The 20,773-nt window shown below is 44.0% G+C and overlaps 4 protein-coding genes across 8 annotated transcripts; 2 read left to right on the plus strand and 2 right to left on the minus strand.

Moving 5' to 3' along the window:
- Window positions 1-1,442: 1,442 nt before the first annotated feature.
- LOC147193048 (germ cell-specific gene 1-like protein) lies at window positions 1,443-5,906 on the plus strand. Its single transcript, XM_086133970.1, has 5 exons — window positions 1,443-2,000; window positions 2,879-2,926; window positions 3,253-3,405; window positions 5,006-5,117; window positions 5,308-5,906. The coding sequence occupies exons 1-5, from the start codon at window positions 1,697-1,699 to the stop codon at window positions 5,594-5,596; spliced, it is 906 nt and encodes a 301-aa protein (XP_085990096.1). The 5' UTR covers window positions 1,443-1,696; the 3' UTR covers window positions 5,597-5,906.
- A 1,167-nt stretch (window positions 5,907-7,073) lies between these two features.
- LOC147193049 (protein NATD1-like) lies at window positions 7,074-8,558 on the minus strand. Its single transcript, XM_086133226.1, has 3 exons — window positions 8,363-8,558; window positions 7,514-7,632; window positions 7,074-7,412 (listed from the first exon to the last, which is right to left on the minus strand). Exons 1-3 carry the CDS (start codon window positions 8,502-8,504, stop codon window positions 7,293-7,295), a joined length of 381 nt encoding a protein of 126 aa, XP_085989352.1. The 5' UTR covers window positions 8,505-8,558; the 3' UTR covers window positions 7,074-7,292.
- Window positions 8,559-8,646: 88 nt separating this feature from the next.
- Window positions 8,647-13,709, minus strand: dhrs7ca (dehydrogenase/reductase (SDR family) member 7Ca). The gene is made up of 7 exons (XM_086133106.1): window positions 13,635-13,709; window positions 12,180-12,363; window positions 11,874-11,986; window positions 10,303-10,513; window positions 10,103-10,195; window positions 9,616-9,774; window positions 8,647-9,475 (listed from the first exon to the last, which is right to left on the minus strand). Exons 2-7 carry the CDS (start codon window positions 12,346-12,348, stop codon window positions 9,273-9,275), a joined length of 948 nt encoding a protein of 315 aa, XP_085989232.1. The 5' UTR covers window positions 12,349-12,363; window positions 13,635-13,709; the 3' UTR covers window positions 8,647-9,272.
- Window positions 13,710-14,637: 928 nt separating this feature from the next.
- On the plus strand, window positions 14,638-20,539 carry LOC147193051 (splicing factor U2AF 65 kDa subunit-like). 5 transcript variants are annotated; one of them, XM_086133609.1, is made up of 11 exons: window positions 14,638-14,799; window positions 15,736-15,898; window positions 16,372-16,478; window positions 16,639-16,808; window positions 16,884-17,000; window positions 17,361-17,499; window positions 17,575-17,654; window positions 18,137-18,259; window positions 18,333-18,419; window positions 18,528-18,776; window positions 19,113-20,539. In XM_086133609.1, the coding sequence occupies exons 1-11, from the start codon at window positions 14,751-14,753 to the stop codon at window positions 19,242-19,244; spliced, it is 1,416 nt and encodes a 471-aa protein (XP_085989735.1). In that variant the 5' UTR covers window positions 14,638-14,750; the 3' UTR covers window positions 19,245-20,539. The 5 variants fall into 5 exon arrangements, with proteins under 5 accessions (XP_085989735.1, XP_085989736.1, XP_085989737.1 ...); XM_086133610.1 differs by having other exon boundaries at window positions 18,531-18,776; XM_086133611.1 differs by having other exon boundaries at window positions 16,642-16,808.
- Window positions 20,540-20,773: the final 234 nt, after the last annotated feature.

Here is a 20,773-nt window from a genome sequence, read left to right on the forward strand (position 1 = left end):
CGTTGTAATCCTCCTTGTTCATCCTGCCTACTTTCACCAAACCAGATTAATTTAATCTTTAGACGTCCAAATGCCATCATGTACTTTTTACATAATCACATTACGCTCCGATTCTTTTGTCAGAAAATGAGAGTGCATGGACAGGTGGACGCTGCTTGTTGAAAAGACTCTGATGTAAGCGGACTTTACAGTATGTCCTGAACTCATTTCACCTTCCTTCAGTCAAATCACGGGGCTGACATTCACTGGCATGTTGTCATCGAAATAGAAGTACAGTAGAGTAAATCCAAGTTCACCTGAGTCAAAGACACCTTGACAATGGATCCACAGCAAGTCACGAACCTCCAAACTGTCCAATCCCAAAGACAGATCCTCAACAGACTCACAAATCTACTTCGTTAGCATCAATAATTGTTTGTTTGTTTCAGGGTTTTTTTTTTTTTTACTCCTGTGCAGCACAGTGAAGCATGTGGTGAGAACATCTGCTTTACAGTCAAAAAGATCCTGGATTTTAATCTGAGTTTTTCATGTCCCAAAAGTACCTTAGCATCATTTGAGAATCTAAATTCTCCATTGGTGTGATTTTGCATATGCATGCTTGTTTGTCTATAGGTGCCAAGTACTGTATCATTGGCTTGGCATCACGACTGACATTTTTCCACTAATGAATTGCCGATGACAAGAACGACTAGGTCGTACTAGTAAAACAACTGCATGCTACGAGTGACCCAAAACGGTGCACTAGTTGACATCTGCGTGCTGTGAGCACGACTAGTGTAGCGCTCGTTGTTAACGAATTGAATCATTTTGCTCATGCTGCTAGTAGCTTGCAGTCGACTAGTGTGCACTTTTGCCTCACGAAAAACATGCCGTTGCTCTGCTAATGTGCCCTCTGTCCTTCCCATGCGTGCTGAACTGCCTTACGGATGACGACGAAGAGCCTTACAGGTGAGGACCAACACAATTCAACGGACAAGTAGAACAAATGGGGCGCAGAAGACAATAATGGAAAAACATTACTAGTCATTCTATTGTCTTACTAACTAACTAGTACATGAACAGTTCAGTGCACTCATTTAACATCGCTCAAAACAGCTTGCCATTATTTTTCCAGTTCAGAGTTAAGAGTAAGGGGCCCATCCCATTTGACTTGCAGCTATCGAGAAGTGAGTACGCCCTCGACTGGTCACCAGTCAATGGCAGGACGCATAAAGACAAACAATGGACTGGTCACTAGCTCGTAGGATATCAAATAAATGCTCAATCTGCGTATAAATTAATGTTTGGATGGAGGAGGATGCGGGGGTTTTCCATGTTTGGGTCGAAAGCGATTGGTTGGTCTTGTGGCTGCTGACAGGCAGCGTGTAAGAACCTTGCTGTGGATTATATTGTCAGATGGCTGTAATCTGCGCTTTATAAATATGATGAAAGGAAGTCTGTCCTATAATTTGCCATTTGTGGCGGACAATACGTTGGGCGAGGGGAGGAGCACGTCGTAGGGACGGGCGAGGACAGGACGATAGGATGAATCCCTAAAGGAAGCTTGGAAACAGCGGCGCTTCACATTTCTTCACGGCCACCGAGCCTCCACGGCAACGAGATTATGAAGATTTGACGCATCCACCGGGAGGCGAAAGCCGGTGGCCGAGCGTTAAAAGCCGGGATTAGTCCCGCTTGTCGGTTTCCGGCCTGGACCATGAGGCTGGAGCGCGGACGGCGGGCTTCTCTGGCACTGACCCTCAACTTTGTGGCGTTCGCTTTCGCCCTGTCTGCCGTCACCACCAGCTATTGGTGCGAGGGCACCCGGAAGGTTGCCAAGCCCTTCTGCACCGGGCCGCCCGTCAAGGTCAAGCAGTTTTTTTGTATCCGCTTCAACAGCTCCAATATCAACGACAGTCGCCTGGTGCAGTACATCTTCGAGACCGGCGAGGAGAAGTTCTTGCTTAAGAAATTCCATACCGGAATCTTCTTCTCCTGCGAGCAGGCTGCCGATATGAACGGTAAGAAAGGGGGAATTCGCGAGAATCGGCGGAGACAGGGGATTCGCTGCTGCAGAAGCAAGCCAGAAGTCATCTAAGAGAGGGAGAGAATAGATGATGAGGAACTGCTTGCGATCCTGAACTCTTATCTAATTTTTTGTGACCGTTAGCTTCATGCTAATGGTATTTGAACTGAGTTGTTGCTGTATGTGTGATCTTAGAACTTGATACTTGAAAATGACTTTAAGACTTCTTCCTAATCGACGATGAGTGTAGGACTAGTTAGTGGACTGACTTTTAGACGAGTCATTGGAGTGTGACTTTAGGATTAGTAATGAGATAATGACATTACAACTAGTTATTAGACTGGTATGTGAGTAACAAGACTAGGATTTCAGGACGAGTTACTTAAATGTCACTTTCGGTCTAGTCACAAGGCAGTGACTTGAGGACGAGTTACGAAGCGATGACTTGAGGACTAATTACGAGAATATGAGGACGACTAGCTACTACAGTACAGTAGCAGGTTTTGAGGATGAACTCACCGCTAGCCTGAGCTCGTGCTTGAATAGCTTTTCGGGCACAGGGGTCCTTGGGCGGGCTAGTGTGTTTTCGATGTATGCACTTTGAGCTTGCGAACGTGCTTAATGAACGAGTTTGCTGGCCGGCCTAATACGTGATCGAGTGGAATACGAAGGTACCTTCAGCTAGCGCTGTAACTTCTGTTTTGCATGTAATTAGTTTAGATTGAGCTAATGGTTAAATGATAGACCACTTTGAATTCTCACTTCCCTATGTTGTTACCTGTGTTGCAAACTAAGGACCCTCTGTCGACAATCGCACTTTTTTTTTTTCATATTTTGTTTGAACGATTTTTAATTCTTGTCATGTGAACGCAGGCTTCGACTGTCGGGACTTCTCGGAGATCGCGCCGGAACACGAACGAGGTCGGCACACATTTAAAACCTTTTTTTTTTAATATACAACTGATCGAAAATTACCGGTAGCCATTACACTTTACTGGTGCGGCACTTCTTATTTCTTTATGACAAATAATGTGTCTTCGTTCAACTATCTGTGCCAAAAATGTATAGTGACAGGCAGAGCAATTTCATGCTCTTCCACTTTCCTCTTAAATGACTGTGTGGAAGCATCATCATAGCTGCTTGTCTTATTTTCTTCTGAATTGTGCGTGTTCCTTTTGATGATTATTTTATTTTTTTTGTCTTTAATTCGAATGATGCTTGCTCATTTTCACATGCCGTATGCGCAGGGGTGCTGTGGTTGTGCATCGTGGCCGAAACCTTGTACCTGACGCTGCTGTTTGCGGGCGGCGCCCTGATGACCTTGGAGCAGTGTCATTGCTTCAGCGTCATGAACAAACTCAAGCTGAGTGCCTTTGCCGCCATGTGCACGGCACTGTCAGGTGAGGAATGGACGCTCCTTGGGGGAGATCACGAAAACGAAGGCCCCCTGGTTACTGGGTGACACTGCCGAATACGAGTTAAGTGTATCGAGTCATTGAGCATCGCATATCTATCGGCTCGTTGAGACAAGGCTTTTTATGAAACTATGACTTCGGGACTAGTTCTGAGACTTTGACTTTGGGACTAGTTACAGAAGTATAACTTTAGCATTAGTTGCTAACCTATGACTTTGAGACTTGTGACTACAGTACAACCTCAGGACTAGTTGGAAGAAGATAACTTTAGGATTAGTTGTTGGGCAATGACTTTAGAACGCATTTCAAAACTATCACTTTTAGACTAGTTACAAGTGTATGACTTTGGGTCGAGTTATTAGGCTATGACTTTAAGACTAGTTACTGAACTATAACTTTTGTTATAGTTATATTTGTGCATGTATGACATAAAACGCTGGCGCGTTTTGGCTGCCGCTGCTCAACCCGTATGTGTGTTTTTTGTTATTGTAAAGTGTCCTTGGGTGTCTTGAAAGGCGCTTATAAATAAAATCTATTATTATTATTATTATTAGGACTAATTATTCATGGCTTTAGACTAGTCACTGACCAATGACTTAAAAACTAGACTATGACTTTCACACTAGTTGCTAGACTATGACTTCGGAACTAGTTACAAGAATATAAATTTAGAATTAGTTACGGGACAATGACGATTGAACTAGTTGCAAAACGCTAACTTTAAGAGTAAATACTAGAGTACGACTTTAGGGCTGGTTACTAGACAATGACTTTCCTTTCTTCAGGGCTCATTACAAGACGATGACCTTTGGCCACTTCAGAAGAGTGTTGCTTTATGACTAGTGACGTAAACTATGACTTTACGACTCGTCACCGGCGTATGACTTGACGAGTGGTTACTAACTGACTTTCAGACTCCAACTTTTGACACGAGTTATTGACTGACTTTTAGACTCCTTCCTTGAGTATGACTTTTGGACTCGTTACTCGAGTATGACTTTTGGACTAGATACTAGACGAAGACACCGGCTGACTTGCTGACTCTGAGGATTTGCTTGATAGTTTGTGCAATAATCCGATTGGAGGCGGGCGGCTCTTTTTGGGCCGTGACCAAGACCTGCCCAGAGGAGCGCCCCCAACCCCCGCTTTCTGTAGCACTGTTGTTAGCAGTTAATCCTTTCGTAAAGCTGCTGTGAGGCAGAGCTTCGCATGAGAGTAAAGGCCAGCAGAGTTCCACTGGGAGGCCGAGACCACTGGACCACTCTGAGTCTCATTGATGCTCGTTCGAAAACAGTCAGAATTATAGAAGTGCTTTGATTCTCTGGCGTGTTCACTTGATTAGAGATTATTAAAAAAAAAAAAAAAAATTGTATGTAATCGCCATATTTGAGGTACAGCCAACAAGCCATCTACAGTATTTCCTATACTATATCCTCATTAGGGAGTCTATCCCAGTTTTCTTTGGGCGAGGGCCAGGGTTAGGATTAGTGACTGATTTCCACTCAATGTCAACAATCAGTATGGCCATGGATACTCATAACCCTGAAAGTATCTTATGTTGTCCTCACTTCTTGTCTGGTTTCAGGCCTTTGTGGGATGGTGGCCCACATGATGTTCACCACCATTTTCCAACTGGCTGTGGCCATGGGTCCGGAAGACTGGAGGCCCAAGACCTGGGACTACAGCTGGTCTTATGTGTGAGAAAACTCAAGTCCTTTTGTTTAGCTTTCGGTCATCTTTATACCAAGCTACCGTTCGCAGCTGCTACATTTAATATAATTGATAACATCTAATGTAAGTGCTTTGCCGTCATCTATAGGTAACCCAAAAGGTTTGCTGTAAGAGCTAGCTTCAGTATTGCTAATCGCTACCTTGTCCTCGCTTCAGCCTAGCGTGGGGGTCGTTCGGCACTTGCATGGGCTCGGCAGTGACGGCGCTCAACCGCTACACCAAGACCATCATCGAGTTCAAGTTCAAGCGGAGGAACATCGAGAAGAGTCTACTTGTCAAACAGAAGCTGCTGCAGCTGGACCTCCCCGACCACATGTGGTACCTGACGGCCGATGCAGAGGCGCGGCCGGAACTGCCGCTCAACGGTCACAAGCCACCCACGGGGGCTGCGTACGCCCTGGAAGTGGACCACATGGTTGAGCTGCAAAATGAAGCCTACTGCTAGAAATAGTATTGAGGGCACTCAGACTGAAGTTGCCAATTTTTAGGACTTGCTGGGCTAAAATCGATGAAAGACTCGACGTGTGCTGTGTTCAGAATCATTCACTCAGTTTCTAGTTGACATGAATCCACCAAAAATTCAGATGCAGTAATTGGAGAGTGCGAAAATGGTCAACGTGCTGTAGGGATTTTCACATTGTGGACTACCTGTATATAGTTCAGTCACCAGTCAAATGAAAAAGCTTTGGATCAACGTCTGCTGGTTGACCTTCCATCATAAATATTGAACAAATAAATCCATTTTAATGACGTGATATTGTTTTAAGATGAGTGCATTTGACCACATGAACCCAAACAAAGCATTTTATGTCCATTGTTGCTGTGGCAGGTTGCTTCTATTTAAGATATTTTCATGGCCCGACTCGTCAATTTATATTGTGCTGAATATCAAATCATTCTGCGGAAAATGAAAATGTCATGTCATTTTCAGCACTGCTTATCCTGTAATGGTTCGTGGTTTTGGTGTCATTATGTGGCATCTTGATGCCAAGCAACCATTTTGATGTGAGTTGAGGAGCTTCGCTGCTATCTTGTGCACTCTTGGTGCAGAAAACAGTATTGAAGTGAATTGAGTTTTTTTTTTTTGAAATTTTGACGAAAGTAGTGCTTTGTCACCTTCCTGAAAAGTTAAAAAGCCATCAGCAAGCTATGACATGGAGTCCAGAGGCTGACTCATGAAACATGCAGGGAGTTCAAGTCAAGATGATTATATTTGAATTCCATTTTTTTCATCAATTTGTGAACCTGGAAGATAAACAACAACAAAAGAGACTGTTTTAGATCCATTTGAAAATGACTACCTTTGGGACTTTCTTGAAAGTTGAAGGTTTGGACTTGATTTGCATGCTCATTGGTGACCAGCTGTGCCTGGAAGATCAGCCGGTGGCCCACTGGAACACTTTTCGATGGGGCGGCTTTCCTCGACCCCGGTTGACTGTTGGATTGAAAAATCAAATACAGGGATATATTTGCGTGTATGTGTGTATCATAATGTAACCCGCTCGGCTTTGAGACGACATGCATCTCATCAAATCTTGCCCATGTGATCGCTTAAGAGGCGGCAGGAGGAAAGGCCAGCGGTGTCTTCATGCTCAGCTACAGCGCGCCGCCTCTTTCACCACGTTTGCTGCACACGCCTGTCCACATGTGGCAGATGAAGAACATGATGATGATGACTGACCGAACATCTGTCTGAGAAGAGGGCAACATGCTGCCTGTTACACTCAAGATAATTTGCAGTTCATTCGGTAGCTAAAATATCCAATATGACACCCGTGTCCGACAAATATCCAATAGGACATTGTGGCATTGTGCATCATGCAAGAAATATGATTTAAGTTCTTTTTTCATGTTTATTTTTATTTTGAGGCCCTTGATCAATTATTTAATCAACTCTTTAATTTTTAAAAATGACATGAACATTTATTTGTGCAATTTATTTATTTATATTTTGAAACATCATTCTGCAATTTTAAGAAAATGTACACACAAAAGAGAAACATTGTAGAAAGATAATCAAGAAAGAAATGAATAATTTGAAAAATGAACACTTATGCACAATTACTCATATATTAATCTATTCGGATACAACTTAAATTGTATTGCTCTATTTCTCAGGCCAACAATACTTGACCACTGCGTCATCTGATTCGAATCTCTTTATAATTATGATGGTGAGGGTGATCCTCCATGTACTTCTTGATGTACCAGCAGGACACGCGAGCCTTCAGCTTCTCCTCCAGCACAAAGTCAATGGCAGCCTGTCAACAAAATACACCAAACAAGTCAATGTTAACGTGATCCCGCTGTGGTTCGCCGTCATTTGAAATGGAAAACATTTTCGTGAGTGCTACTCCGTGACCTTTGACAGGAGCGCGGCCACCCCTTGACCTCGACAAGCCTCTGGGACAAAGGTGGACACTAGATCCACCTCATTAGCTGATGTGAATCGGTAGATGAGTATGGCACTCTCGCTGACTCCTGAGGTCAAAGTTCACATGAAAACAACAAAAGCCCAGAAGCAAATGCATTCAAAGTTCAATAACTCATAGGCATTAAAAGGGTTAAGTATTGACAAACTATTGAAAGGCTTAACTAAAACCTCTGCAAGAAAAGCGCTGTTTTCCATCCAAGCAGTCATGTCTCTCGCCATGCTACATATGTGCTTATTTAGGCAAATAACTTCGAAAATCTTAAGCTTTGATGAATAACACACATGTCAAACGATTAAATGATTCTGACAAAATTATATTTACTAAAACGAAGTGATATCTGAGACGACAGTGTTTGATTTACTCAATGGCACCTTAAATTGATGTGGACATCAGTCAAACCCTTGTCTTTAAAGCATAAACCACTTAACGAATGAACCAAAGCTCGTTCAGAAAAATGCTGTTTTAAACCAAGCATTTCCGTGTCTCCGGTCACCGGACAAACTTATTTAGGCAAATAAGAATGAAAATATTAAACTTTGATGAATAAAGCCCGTGCCGAACTATTGAACAAATACGACAATAATATGTTTTCTAAAATGTGTTCATATGTGACGAGTCTATTTTTGATTCAGGCAAAGGCACGTTAAATGAGAGTATTCTAAAGGAACTCTTGTTCGGGGTCGCACCGGAGACTTCGAGTGCGCCGCTGGCGGACGCCGGGCTCGCGTACTCGACCCAACCGCACAAGAAGCTTCGAACACGGCATCAGCACTTACCGGTCCCGCTACACGGGGAAACGACAAAGCGCCGGTTCTGTCGATCGTGTTCCACCGTCAGCCCGCCGTTGGAAGTCAACCTGCAGGGAGTCACCCTCAAAGGTTTGAACTCGGTGAGTCTGGATAATATTTTAAGCCACATTTCTGGGGGTTCGGAACGGACCACTGGCAAGTAGAGACGTGTCGCTTTCGGGTCGCCGCTAGAGGACGCCAAAAGCCAGCTAGCAGACATACAGTAAAACAATAATTAACAAAAGACCAGTGTTTTTGCACAAATACTTTATTTACTGTATATTCCTCAGCTAACGTGCCACCTTTTCCCCTACCACAGCCTTTGGACTGTGGTAGGGGAAAAAAATCACTTGAGCACAGGGACTACACGCAAACTCCACACAGGGAGATTCAAATCCAGAACCTCAGAACTGTAGGACGGCCATGCTAAGCAATGTATAACTTTAATTTAACTCTGGAGAACCCACGGGGTCAAATTTGGCCCCTATAAATTCTGCTACTCAAACGCTACCCTTAAATCCCAAAGGATCAAATTTTATGCATTAAATATTTGGAAAAACCTATGTTTTGGTGTTCAGTGAACATATAGCAGTCATTTCATGTAAAATTCATCACTTTCCAAAGAAGAAAAGGGTTCTTGGGTTCTCCAGGGTTCAATTAAACACACTACTAACAATCAATATATTCAAAGGACGACTTTATCAATGCATTCAAAGGATGACTTTATCAATGCATTCGAAGGACTTTATCAAGATGTTCAAACGACTTTGCAGTACGACATAACCCAGTCGAAAATGTTTACCCCACATTGGCAGTTCCACGCTTCTGTAATAACAAAACACTTTGATGCAATTACATTTAGAACTCAATCTTCAATCCTTTCCAGAATAGTGCAGGACTACATTTTAGTGTTGGTGGAGTCCTTCACTCCGGCTGCCATGACGGCGAAGAAGAAGTTGGGGAAGAAGGAGCGTGCGTAGATTGCCACCTTTGGGAGTGAGGGGGCCATCAAGACCTCCCTTCTCTTGTTGCTCAAAGTCTTGGCCACCTCACTGGCTGCCTCACGTGTAGAAAAGCCGGGTGGCTTCTTTGTGTACAAATCTGTGCAAAGATAGAACAGCAAGACATGGCGCTGTACTACTCCAGAATCGACGACAGAAACGATAATAACCAGGATCTTGACCAATGGAACCGCCATAGCGGGGGAACACAGTCCTTGTGTGTCATTTTTCAAACCTGACCTGACCAGAAGGACTTGGCTGTCGTGTCGTTTTGCTTCCCAGACGGCGCATGTGAACTGATGAAAGTGACATTGATGGTGCTGACAGAAACCCCTAACTCCTCCACCTCGGAACGAAGGCAGTCAAAGAAGGCCTGAACTGCGTGCTTGGAGGCGGCATCTGCCAGGTGTGATTGGATGAGATGTCATTTAGGACAAAACAACATTTACCCTTCACACACACAAAATCTTTCTCTCTCTCTCTCTCTCTCTCTCTCTCTCTCTCTCTCTCTCTCTCTCTCTCTCTCTCTCTCGCTCTCGTTCTCTCTCTCTCTCTGTCTCTCTCACACACACACACACACACACACACACACAAAAATCCCCCGCCCATTTTTGAATGGGTGTTCCTGTATTAAAAGTGCGGGCAAAAGTCATACTATTAACATGGACCTTTATGGATATCAAATACATGGAATAATTGCTCAATGCCGGCATAGATGTCAACTCACAAGAAGTGCGAAAGGGCACCGCCAGTTTTGCCTGAATGCTGTTCACCAGCAGGAGGTGACCGGAGCGCCGGGACATCATGGAGGGCAGCACACCTGGAACACACAAACCTCACAATGACACACACTTTTGTGTGTGTGTGTGTGTGTGTGTGTGTGTGCGTGTGTGTGTGTGTGTGTGTGACATGCATTTCCGTGCCTACCTTTAGTCAGAGTGACCGGGCCAAAGTAATTGTTGTCCATGAGTAGCTTGTCCAGCTCCAGAGACAAAGTGTGAGCGGGGGCTTTGAGCTTCATGCTGCTGTTGAGGATGAGCATGTCCAGGTAGCCGTAACATTCCAAGATCTCTGATATCGCTTCGGGAAGCGACTCCATGTCCCCGAAATCAAGAAGCACCAGTTTAGGTGGGAACGTCTGCTGACCAACACGAACAACGGGGGTTCAACTGTGTGGCTTCACCACCAGAAAGGGAAAAAAAAATTGCGACAATGGACAGCCCATCAAGAACATACTAGTATACTAGTATAAATACTAGCTGGATATCAGGGATATCAAATAAAGACTACAACAGCAATTAGCAAGGCAATTTCATGCACTGTAAAACAAATGTGTCTTACGAATAATTTTCAACTACTAGTGCCACTTTCGTTGGCTTCGCAGTACGGAGGTACCGGGTTCGATTCCAGCTCCGGCCTCCCTGTGTGGAGTTTGCATGTTCTCCCCGGGCCTGTGTGGGTTTTCTCCGGGTGCTCCGGTTTCCTCCCACATTCCAAAAACATGCATGGCAGGCTGATTGAACACTCTATATTGTCCCTAGGTGTGTGTGTGGGGGTGGATGGTTGTTCGTCTCTGTGTGCCCTGCGATTGGCTGGCAACCGATTCAGGGTGTCCCCCGCCTACTGCCCGGAGACAGCTGGAATAGGCTCCAGCACCCCCCGCGACCCTAGTGAGGATGAAGCGGTTCGGAAAATGAATGAATGAATGAATGAATGAATGAATAGTGTCACTTTTGGCCTACTAGTGCACAATAAAATGTACTAGTAAGCTGCTGTCCTGCACAAGTAAGAGTGGTAGGCCTAACTAGTGTCATGCACTAGTAGACTTCTTATCAAAGCTACCACACTTAGGGTCCGTGTGCAAGTAGATCCTGTCTTCACATTTCACTGAAATTAATTTGTAAGACAAATTAATTTCAGTAAAATTAATTTGTCTTACAAAGCACATTCTTTTCCACTATTGGTGCTACTCCTAACCTATTTCTTGTAGAATAGTACGTCATAACTAGGAGACTTTTCTAATGTCACCAGGAGTGTTAGTAGCACATAGTTATTAACAAGTGCAGTTTTGCTCCACTCTCAGCAACTATTACTGTGCCAAAATTGTACTAGCATGGGGGAGTCTAAAGTGCACAGTAGTACTTGGACATTAAAATGGATTTGAGGAACATGGAATATATGCTCAAACTGCTTGATGAAAATTGTTTGTACATTTCCTGCGATTGGCTGGCAACCGATTCAGGGTGTCCCCCGCCTACTGCCCGAAGACGGCTGGGATAGGCTCCAGCACCCCCCGCGACCCTAGTGAGGATCAAGCGGTTCGGAAAATGAATGAATGAATGAATGTTTGTACATTTTATTCCATGTCCTTGATTTTAAGACTACGAACAGGCCAGAACTACGGCTACTACTACTACCCCTTTTGGCCTCTTAGTAGAAAAACGATGACTAGTAAGACTGGTTCTGGAATAAATGCTCAGAGGGCGTCCATTCCTCACCACGCTTGGGTCGGAAGCATCGAGTAACTTGTCCGAGAGCTGCTGGAGTTTCTCCCAGCTTTTCCCGCACAGGATCAACCTGGCGCCGCCCTTGTGGAAAATGGTGGCACATTCTTTGGACCAACCCACATGCAGATGAGCGCAGATGTCACATTGGAAGCAACCAAAAACAAAACAAGAACAAGTTGGAGACAGCAGAGTTTCACCTCCTATGTGTGCCAGTCATGAGTCTCAAGTCTTACCCATCAACTTTCAAGTTACTGAGGAAAACTAATCAAGCAAGTCAAGTCATGACTGGGTTGTTACCGTTTCCAAGTGTGGACAAAGCGTCGCTGAGCAGCAGCACCTTGTTGCGCACCGGGCTTTTGGACAGCAGGCCCGACACCAGGGAGTACACATGCAACAATCCAGCTGCCAGCACCACCGCGCACGGAACTAGCAGGACTGTGGTGATCCACCCGGGCTCCATTCCCATCCCCTTCAGGAATGTCTAAAAAAGAAGCAAGTGTTGTTTTGAACGTGTGAAATGATTCTGAGTACAACTTGGAATGAATGGATGACATGAAGCAGTGGTTCCCAACCTTTATTGACATGAAAAAATATTGGGAAATATATCTTTTTTGGGGCTTGACAATTATGTACGTGGTTTCGATATTTGCGACTGATAGGCCTTGGTCGCTATCCCCTGCAAATAGTGGGGGCGTCGTCTATCCATCCATCCATTTTCTAATCCGCTTATCCACACCTGGGTCGTGGGTGTGCTGGAGCCGATTCAATTGATGTCAATTACTTCAATTGTGACATTCTTCATTTGCATAGATAGATGCTTGAAGGTGGTTGGGAATCACTTGAAGTGGAGGCTACACACTAATTGTAATAATGAAGCTGCTTCTCAGCTGAGAAGCTCGTCATGACATGAAACATGAAAGTATGTCTCTACATCCTTTCCGCAAGCATGTCATGTTCGTGACAGTGGAGGTGGGATGGCTGACGTCACCCAAATTGCTTGTGGAACCAAATCTGCCGCATGCGTACATACATCTCGGAAAACTATTGATGGTAAGACAACATATTCAAAATAACAATTATACAAATAATATCAGTGTTGAAAAACCAACAAAAACACAACCGATGTACTAGTCGCCATTCAATATCAAGCACATACAGAGAAACAATGGACATTGTCATCATCTTGTCACGGATGCATTGCCTTAGAAAAGCAGATTTGGTTCAGTGTGCAGATTGGGTAGCCACAATGCTGAAGGACGCCACAGCTTTCCTACCCAATCGTCGTCCACCTCCGTTACATTGGCATCCATTGGGCTTTTTTTTGTTTGTTTTTTTGTAACGACTTATATTCCGACACGGCTGAAAAACAAACAACACAAAAACATTCCAACAGGTTTTTGACAAGAGAGTAAAAAAATACTTTATTCGACATTTTAAATATGTATGCAAAACTCAACTTTCACCCAGTCCAAAATCCGCAAACCTAATTTGTTGACTTATTTACTGTCTGACTTCTGGTCGAAAACAAGCCAAAGATAACTTTCAACTCTTGTTTCCTTCTGACCAAAATGCCCTTTTTGTCCATCTTGTCAAGTCTTACAATGACCTCGTAAACATCAAGTGTCCTTGAAACAAAATTAGCAAAGTCACACAGGATAGTAGCAGAAGTAGGGCAGCTGTTTGGAAGCTGAAACCGGAAGCACATCAATTCGACTTTCATCCAAAGAGAACAAACTGATAGCTCATACTCACTGTGAGCGTGTGTGCGTGAACGTGAAATCCCGGTGTTCTCACTTGAGCTGCTTCACACCGCTGAGATCTGCTTGCCTGCTGCTAACCTCCTGCTGCTGCTGATGCTCTTTTAATAGCAGCGCAGCTGCCACTTTCTTTCCACACGTGTTGTCAGCGTGTTATGTTTAGAGGGACCACTCTCAGCTTCTCTGTGTTTCCATGTCAATGTAATCTGCCCAGGACCTTCCTCCTATATATGAGCAATGGGACGGTCTCTTGAACCAATCACATTTTAAATTTACGTTACATATCACGTACAACAATGATTTTTTTTCCATTCCCTCATTGCTTAGTCAGACCTCAAACCCAGCAATCAAGTAAGTGCTAACCCTGTTATCTCACAAAAACTGAGTGCCCATAGAAATTCCATTACACTGTCACTGGCGGATGCATAAATACAACATCAAACCACGGAAATCCACAAATACCGTGATTTGTGTGAAGTGTATTACTAGTACTATTAGTGCCATGTGGGCTTCCTCTAGTGGTATGTCAAAAATTGTCTGCCGTTCAGTTGTGCTTAACTTTTTAGTATTTGCACTTAATCTTCAAGAATGATGCTGGTACTTGAAGAGCTAAATATTTTGGTACTAAGTGTAATACGTTCGAGAAGCGCTGTACTATTCAATCATGTATACTTGGCCAAATACAAGTACCCTGGTCTTTCACCTTCACAATTTTTCCACTGTAATATCTGCATTTTTGAATAAACAAGTTTAGGTTTATTAAAGTCTCTTCATGAGCATTTTCAGGATAACAATGTGCAACGTTCTGTGTTGTATAAATTGTGTATCATTGGATGGTTAGCACTAATCATTTAATTGACCCGATTCGCATTATTTTACAGTTCAAGGTAATATTATAGAAAATTGATCAACTCTGTCTTTGGTCGAACTAATTTTTTTATTTTGAAGTACAGGACCGGAAGTCATGTGTCCATTAGTACTGCTGGAGGTTACCTGGAGGAAAGAGTTGATGGTTTTCCTTGCATTTGACAGCTCCGACTGTCATTAATGTTCGTCCTCCCCCTTCTTATCCGACGAGTCCCGCAAAGCAAGCACCTCATGTCGTGGTAAAATGTCGGATTTCGAAGAATTTGAGAAGCAGCTGAGCGTGAACCGTCAAGGTAAAGGAGAGAAAAAAAACGACACCGGTGTGGGCTGGCGGTTTCGTGTTTTTGGGGGTGGGGGCGTCGACATTCTATCGAGGTTTGGAGCCTTCTGCTTTATTTTATTTTATTAATGGATGTGCTGGGCTAGCGGGAGTTAAGATGAGGTGAACTGTGAGTCAGCTTTGTTGGCTCCGAACGCGACATTTTGGCTTTTTTGACATGCCGACGTCGTCAAGCGAGCTCTGCTCCTGAACGCAACGCATCACTTCCACCTGCGCGAGACACCAAACCACGTCGATAAAATGATCTCTTTTTAACCTTATTCATCTCCTGTCACAGTGACGGCTGATATCTAGACGAGACCTAACATGGTTTCAGACTCCATCTTCAGCTCGGCTCCAACGATGCAATAACATTCAGAGTTAGCAACTTTTATCATTCATTTACGTGCTTGACGCCAAACTACATACAAAACCTATTTTAAACATTGGCAGTCACCTCTTCTCGTAGTGTCTGGTGACATGTACACAAAACATATTCAACATTCAAACTGGCAAATGTTCTCATTTAAATTCAGCACCAGTAATTCTTGAAAATCCAGAATAAGCAATTGTAACCATTCATTCACTTGCTACTAAATTTGGACACCGACCTCAGGAAAACGGAAAACGAGCTCTATTACATACCTCTGTGAAGGACAGCAATTATTTTTAGAGCTTCAATTCAGAATTGAAATGAATTCCGAATGAATGAGTGTTTGTGATGCATTAATATCATTCATTTATTAGTCATTTTGCTCATAAATAATGTATAGTAATTTACTAATTATTAATATACGTAATTTATGGTTATATCCACACTACCTCCACAATTTAGTCATGGTTTGGATGTCGCTTTGAGAAAGTGTATGAGTCCGATCACATGATGTGATGTTTGTTTGTTTTTTTCCAGAGAGAGAAAGAGAAAGACACAAAAAGAGGAGTCGCAGTGGCTCGACTGGTCACGGCGGCAAACACGGTGGATGGAGCAAAGAGCGGAGAGACAAACGGAGTCGCAGTCGAGACTGGAAGAGTCGAGACCGGCGCAGTTCCTCACAAGACCACAAGAAACACAGGTTTCAATTTGTAATTGTTCAAGTGTGATTGATTACCTTCCGCCAATCTCATTTCTTATCATGGGCAAAGCAATGTGGAAATGACTACGGTCGTCTTGTCTGTTTCTTTTCAGGAGTTAAAGGCATTAGTTGCTATTTTTGAAAAACAGAAAAGTCAGGAAAATGGCTAGATAGAGCGACCAAATGGCTATGTTGTCAACTAGCTCCTCCTCCACAGCCATGATCTTAGTGTGAGCAGTGCACATCAGCGTAGCTTCGCTTTCAGCTACAGAAGAATCATTCATAAAATCAAACAAATAAAAAGAAATGGAAAGAAACCAATGAATCGCTTAACCTTCATTTTAGCTTGGAAAAGGGTTGGTGGTGCTCTTAGCATTAACTGAAAGACCCTTTCAGCCAATCAATACCTTGAGGAAAGGCACAAGTGGAAAAGACACTGACACTGATGGTGACTCTTCCTTTCTTTTGGGCAGACATTCTTCTCCGAGGAGAACAAAGAAGAAAAAGCCGTGCAAGTACTGGGACGTGGCTCCACCGGGCTTTCAGCACATTACTCCTCTGCAGTACAAAGCCATGCAAGGTAGACGCCATGTTGCAGATTAGATCACATCTATGGATATTCATACACGGCCATGGAAATATGGAAATCAGTTGTAGGTGAAGTATGAATGCCTGCAAGCACCAACCTTCCCACCACAGTTGTCGAGAATTGAAATCATTGCATTTTTGTTGTTTTGCAGCAGCCGGTCACATGTCAAGCACGGCCCTGCTGGCGACGTCCGCCGCTGCCGCCACCACCGTGTTGCCCAGCGTGACCGTGGCGCCACCTCCGGTGGCCGTATTGGGAAATCAAATGACCAGACAAGCCCGCCGCCTCTACGTGGGGAATATTCCCTTCGGCGTCACTGAGGTCGCCGCGATACTCCCTTTCAGACGAAAGCATGCCTTGGCGGCCGTCTTGATTGTGCCTTTTGTTCCTGCGCAGGAGTCCATGGCCGAATTCTTCAATGCTCAGATGAGATTGGCTGGCCTCTCGCAGGCCTCCACCAATCCTGTCCTTGTTGTGCAGATCAACCAGGACAAGAACTTCGCCTTCCTAGAGGTACTCTGTGTGTGTGTGCGTGTGTGTGTGCGCGCGCGTAACATTAGTGTATTTATTGAAAATGAGTGTGTGGGTGTGCCATGAGTATGTGCCTTCAAGTTATATATGACATGAGTATAATATGTGTGTCTGACATTGAAATCGTGCATGAGCAATACGTTTAATTAAATATCAACCACATCCACAAATTAGAACAGATCAAATCTGTTTGCAGATAGGAAAGAACTTGAACCGCCACCATAGAATAAACTGTGTTTGACTTTGGCGGTTGTCCAGAATGACCAGTTTACATTTGACTCTGTTACCGTAGTTTAACATGAAACTTTTTTTTTTTTTTTGCGGGGGGTGTTTGCGTTGCAGTTACGCTCGGTAGACGAGACCACGCAGGCCATGGCCTTTGACGGGATTGTTTTCCAAGGTCAGTCGTTGAAGATTCGCCGGCCTCATGACTACCGGCCGCTCCCTGGCCTCTCGGAGCAGCCTGCCTTCCACGTGCCAGGTGGGTCGCGCTGGACGACACACACCACGATGTCCCAGTGGTTTGTTGACACTTCTGTTCTGTATTTGTGTCCAGGTGTCGTGTCCACAGTGGTTCCCGATTCTCCTCACAAGCTCTTCATCGGCGGTCTGCCCAACTATCTGAACGACGACCAGGTACAGGTGGCAAAAAGTTCTCACACTCTAGACAAGTACAGATTACTAAAATTTACAGATTTACTAAGACTCACATCACATTCATTCATTCTTGTTTCCTTGTGTTCCCCCAGTCTATATTTTGGTTGACCGGAATCATCATCCTCATCATCATCCTTATCGTCATCCTCATCATCACCAACCTCTTCATCATCCTCACGTGTCATGTAGAACATCAGCGGTAAGTAAGTCATTTCTGGCCCCTCCCCCTCTTTTTGTTTTTGGAGCTCCTCAGACACTTAGGATGCAAAGCGAAATGTTGAAACGTACCCTAATCGTGATGCTCCATAGTGGAGCGAGATAGATGCACTATTTTTTTTGGTGAACATTTTCATCTACTATCGAGGTCCGGTAGACCACTGGAGTACCTTGAACACTTGATGAAAAGTGTCTGGTGGTTAAATGAACATTTCAAAGTAATGACACGTGTTTGTTGTCTGCAGGTGAAGGAGCTGCTGACTTCCTTCGGGCCTCTCAAAGCCTTCAACCTGGTGAAGGACAGCGCCACTTCGCTGTCCAAAGGCTACGCCTTCTGCGAGTACGTGGACGTGGGTGCCACGGACCAGGTAAGCGAAAGCTGCCGGCGCGACGTGACGTGTCGTGCAAAGTGCGGGATGCCAGGCGTGTTCTTCTTGCCAGGCGGTGTCCGGACTCAATGGCATGCAGCTGGGAGACAAGAAGCTCATCGTGCAAAGAGCCAGTGTGGGAGCTAAAAACGCCGGCCTGGTAAGACATTGCAATTCGTGACTCCGCCCTTTCACTCACTATTTGTACATTAGTTCATTGTCCTGGTGCGAGGAACCGAAAATCATTCCCGCTCTCTTGCGCCCCCAGCAGGCGGCCATTATGGAGACGCCGGTGCTGCTTCAAGTTCCGGGTCTGCAGCGCGTGCAGAGTTGCGAGGGGGCGGCCACCCAGGTTCTGTGTTTGCTCAACATGGTGCTGCCTGAAGAGCTGGCCGACGACGATGACTACCAGGAGATTCTGGACGACATCCGCCAGGAGTGCTGCAAATATGGCAACGTTCGCTCCATCCAGATACCGCGGCCGCTTCACGGGGCCCACGTGCCGGGTTGCGGCAAGGTGTGACAACGTCTACGTTCCCTGTGTCTGTGTGTGTGTGTGTGTGTGTGTGTGTGTGTGTTAGAGGTAGAGAGAGACAGAGAGAGAGAGAGAGATGGTCATGCGTGTGTGTGTGTGTGTGTGTGTGTGTGTGTGGACACTGAGAGAGCGACGAGTATGGGATGTGAGAGATGTGTTGAGAGACTTTTCAGGTGGGTGTGTGGGTGTATGTGAGTGAGTAAGTGAGGAGGCCAGTGAGAGGGGGAGGGGGAGAGGGAGAGAGAGAGAGAGAGAGAGAGAGAGAGAGAGATTTAGTGTGTGTGAATGCCAATGTGTGTCACGTTCTCTCTCTTGCAGATCTTCGTGGAGTACGTGTCAACGTCCGACTGTCAGAAAGCCATGCAAGCGCTGAGTGGCCGGCAGTTTGCCAACAGGGTGGTGGTGACCAAATACTACGATGCAGATATGTATCACAGGCACGACTTTTAAAACACACCCACACACACACACACACACGCGCACACACACTTTCGTAGGCTTCCAGTGCTTCTTAAGTCCAGAGTTCATTTTACTCATTGCACTCCACTTCCTCTGCAGTCCAATGAATTTCGATATAATATTTATGTACAACACATTGTGGTGCATCGCAATAAATTTAAATACTGCCGCCAGGCTTGAATTATTACAAGAAGTTACGAGCGTCTTTGCCACGTGTATGTGCACGTTTATGGTGCTTTTTAAAATTTATTTAAAAAAAAAATTTCAAAAGTAATGTTTTGAGATAAGTTTTAAATTATATTGAACAGGTTTGTGGCGTACTGATGATTTCAAGTATCACTGATTATTAGTGATTAATCCAAATTTGAGATGTGTCCGTATACATTTTGTTTGTTGATCATGTGTTTTCTTACACATCTACAAAATCGTGTTTGTCCTAAAGGAGCTCCCTCTTCAAACCAGGCATCTAAAAATCAATGTGATTCATTAATTATGCCATCGGAGTAGATGGACTTGAAGAGGATGCAGTTCATCAACCATCCAACGAGATGTCGCTATAAGCCAAAGCAGCGCTAAATGGCGTCTGTATGAGTTTTGCTTCCATAATAAGAAAAACTGTGACAGAGAACAAGAACGTGAGCAACATAATTTTTCGTCATTCCATTTACACAAAAATATTTGAAGAAAAGCAGGAATATATACTGTATGAGCGTGGAAAAACACACTTTGCTTGTGTAAATACTTTTATAGGCTTTGTTGTTGGAGAATCGTGTGAAATATTTCTGGTGAAAGAACGAAATGAATGCGAACTGTTAAATTTTCCAAGACAAAATGAGGAATGCAGTGAAATATGTATTTGTCTTGCTTGCGTCAATTTCACAAGTTCAAACACCATTTAGGTGTCAATATCCAATTATTTTTTCAGAATTAAACTGTAATCTCCCGGAATACATGTTTGTATTCATCTTATGTTCAGTTCAACTTTATTTCTATAAGGCCAATTCACAACAGAAGTTATCTCAAGATATTTTACAATATGACGCCGCTGGCAAGTTTTCATTTTTAATGCATAAAAAAAGGAAATCATTGACTTGGAAGTCCAACAGCGCCATCTAGTGGTAATGGCCTTCCTCACAAGCCCAAGACCTTTCCTGTGATGAGACAACACGCTGCCTCAGCTAGCGTCCACAAAAATCTACCGTCAACGTAAAAATCATACATGTTCTCGATCAAAGTCAAAATATTACAACAATAAAGTGTAAACGTGTATTTTTTCAAAGTTGTTATTTTGTTGTAGATTTCTTTCTGAGTCGAAAAAAGGTGAACAGTAGTATCAGAATTGGTGTGTTTTTCTTTTTTACTCGAGTAAAGAATATAGAATATTTTTAAGGACAAAATTCCGAGAATAGAGGTGGACAATTTGACAAACATTTTCCTCTCTCTGAAATACAGTCCTGGAATATAACCCTGACATTGGATTTGTCAAAGGAGTTGAGTGGAAGTGGATGATGCTGTTTTTG

Source organism: Hippocampus guttulatus, chromosome 16, assembly GCF_054856545.1.
Source record: "Hippocampus guttulatus isolate MCC_2025c chromosome 16, RoL_Hgut_1.0, whole genome shotgun sequence".
Classification (NCBI taxonomy): Eukaryota; Metazoa; Chordata; class Actinopteri; order Syngnathiformes; family Syngnathidae; genus Hippocampus; species Hippocampus guttulatus.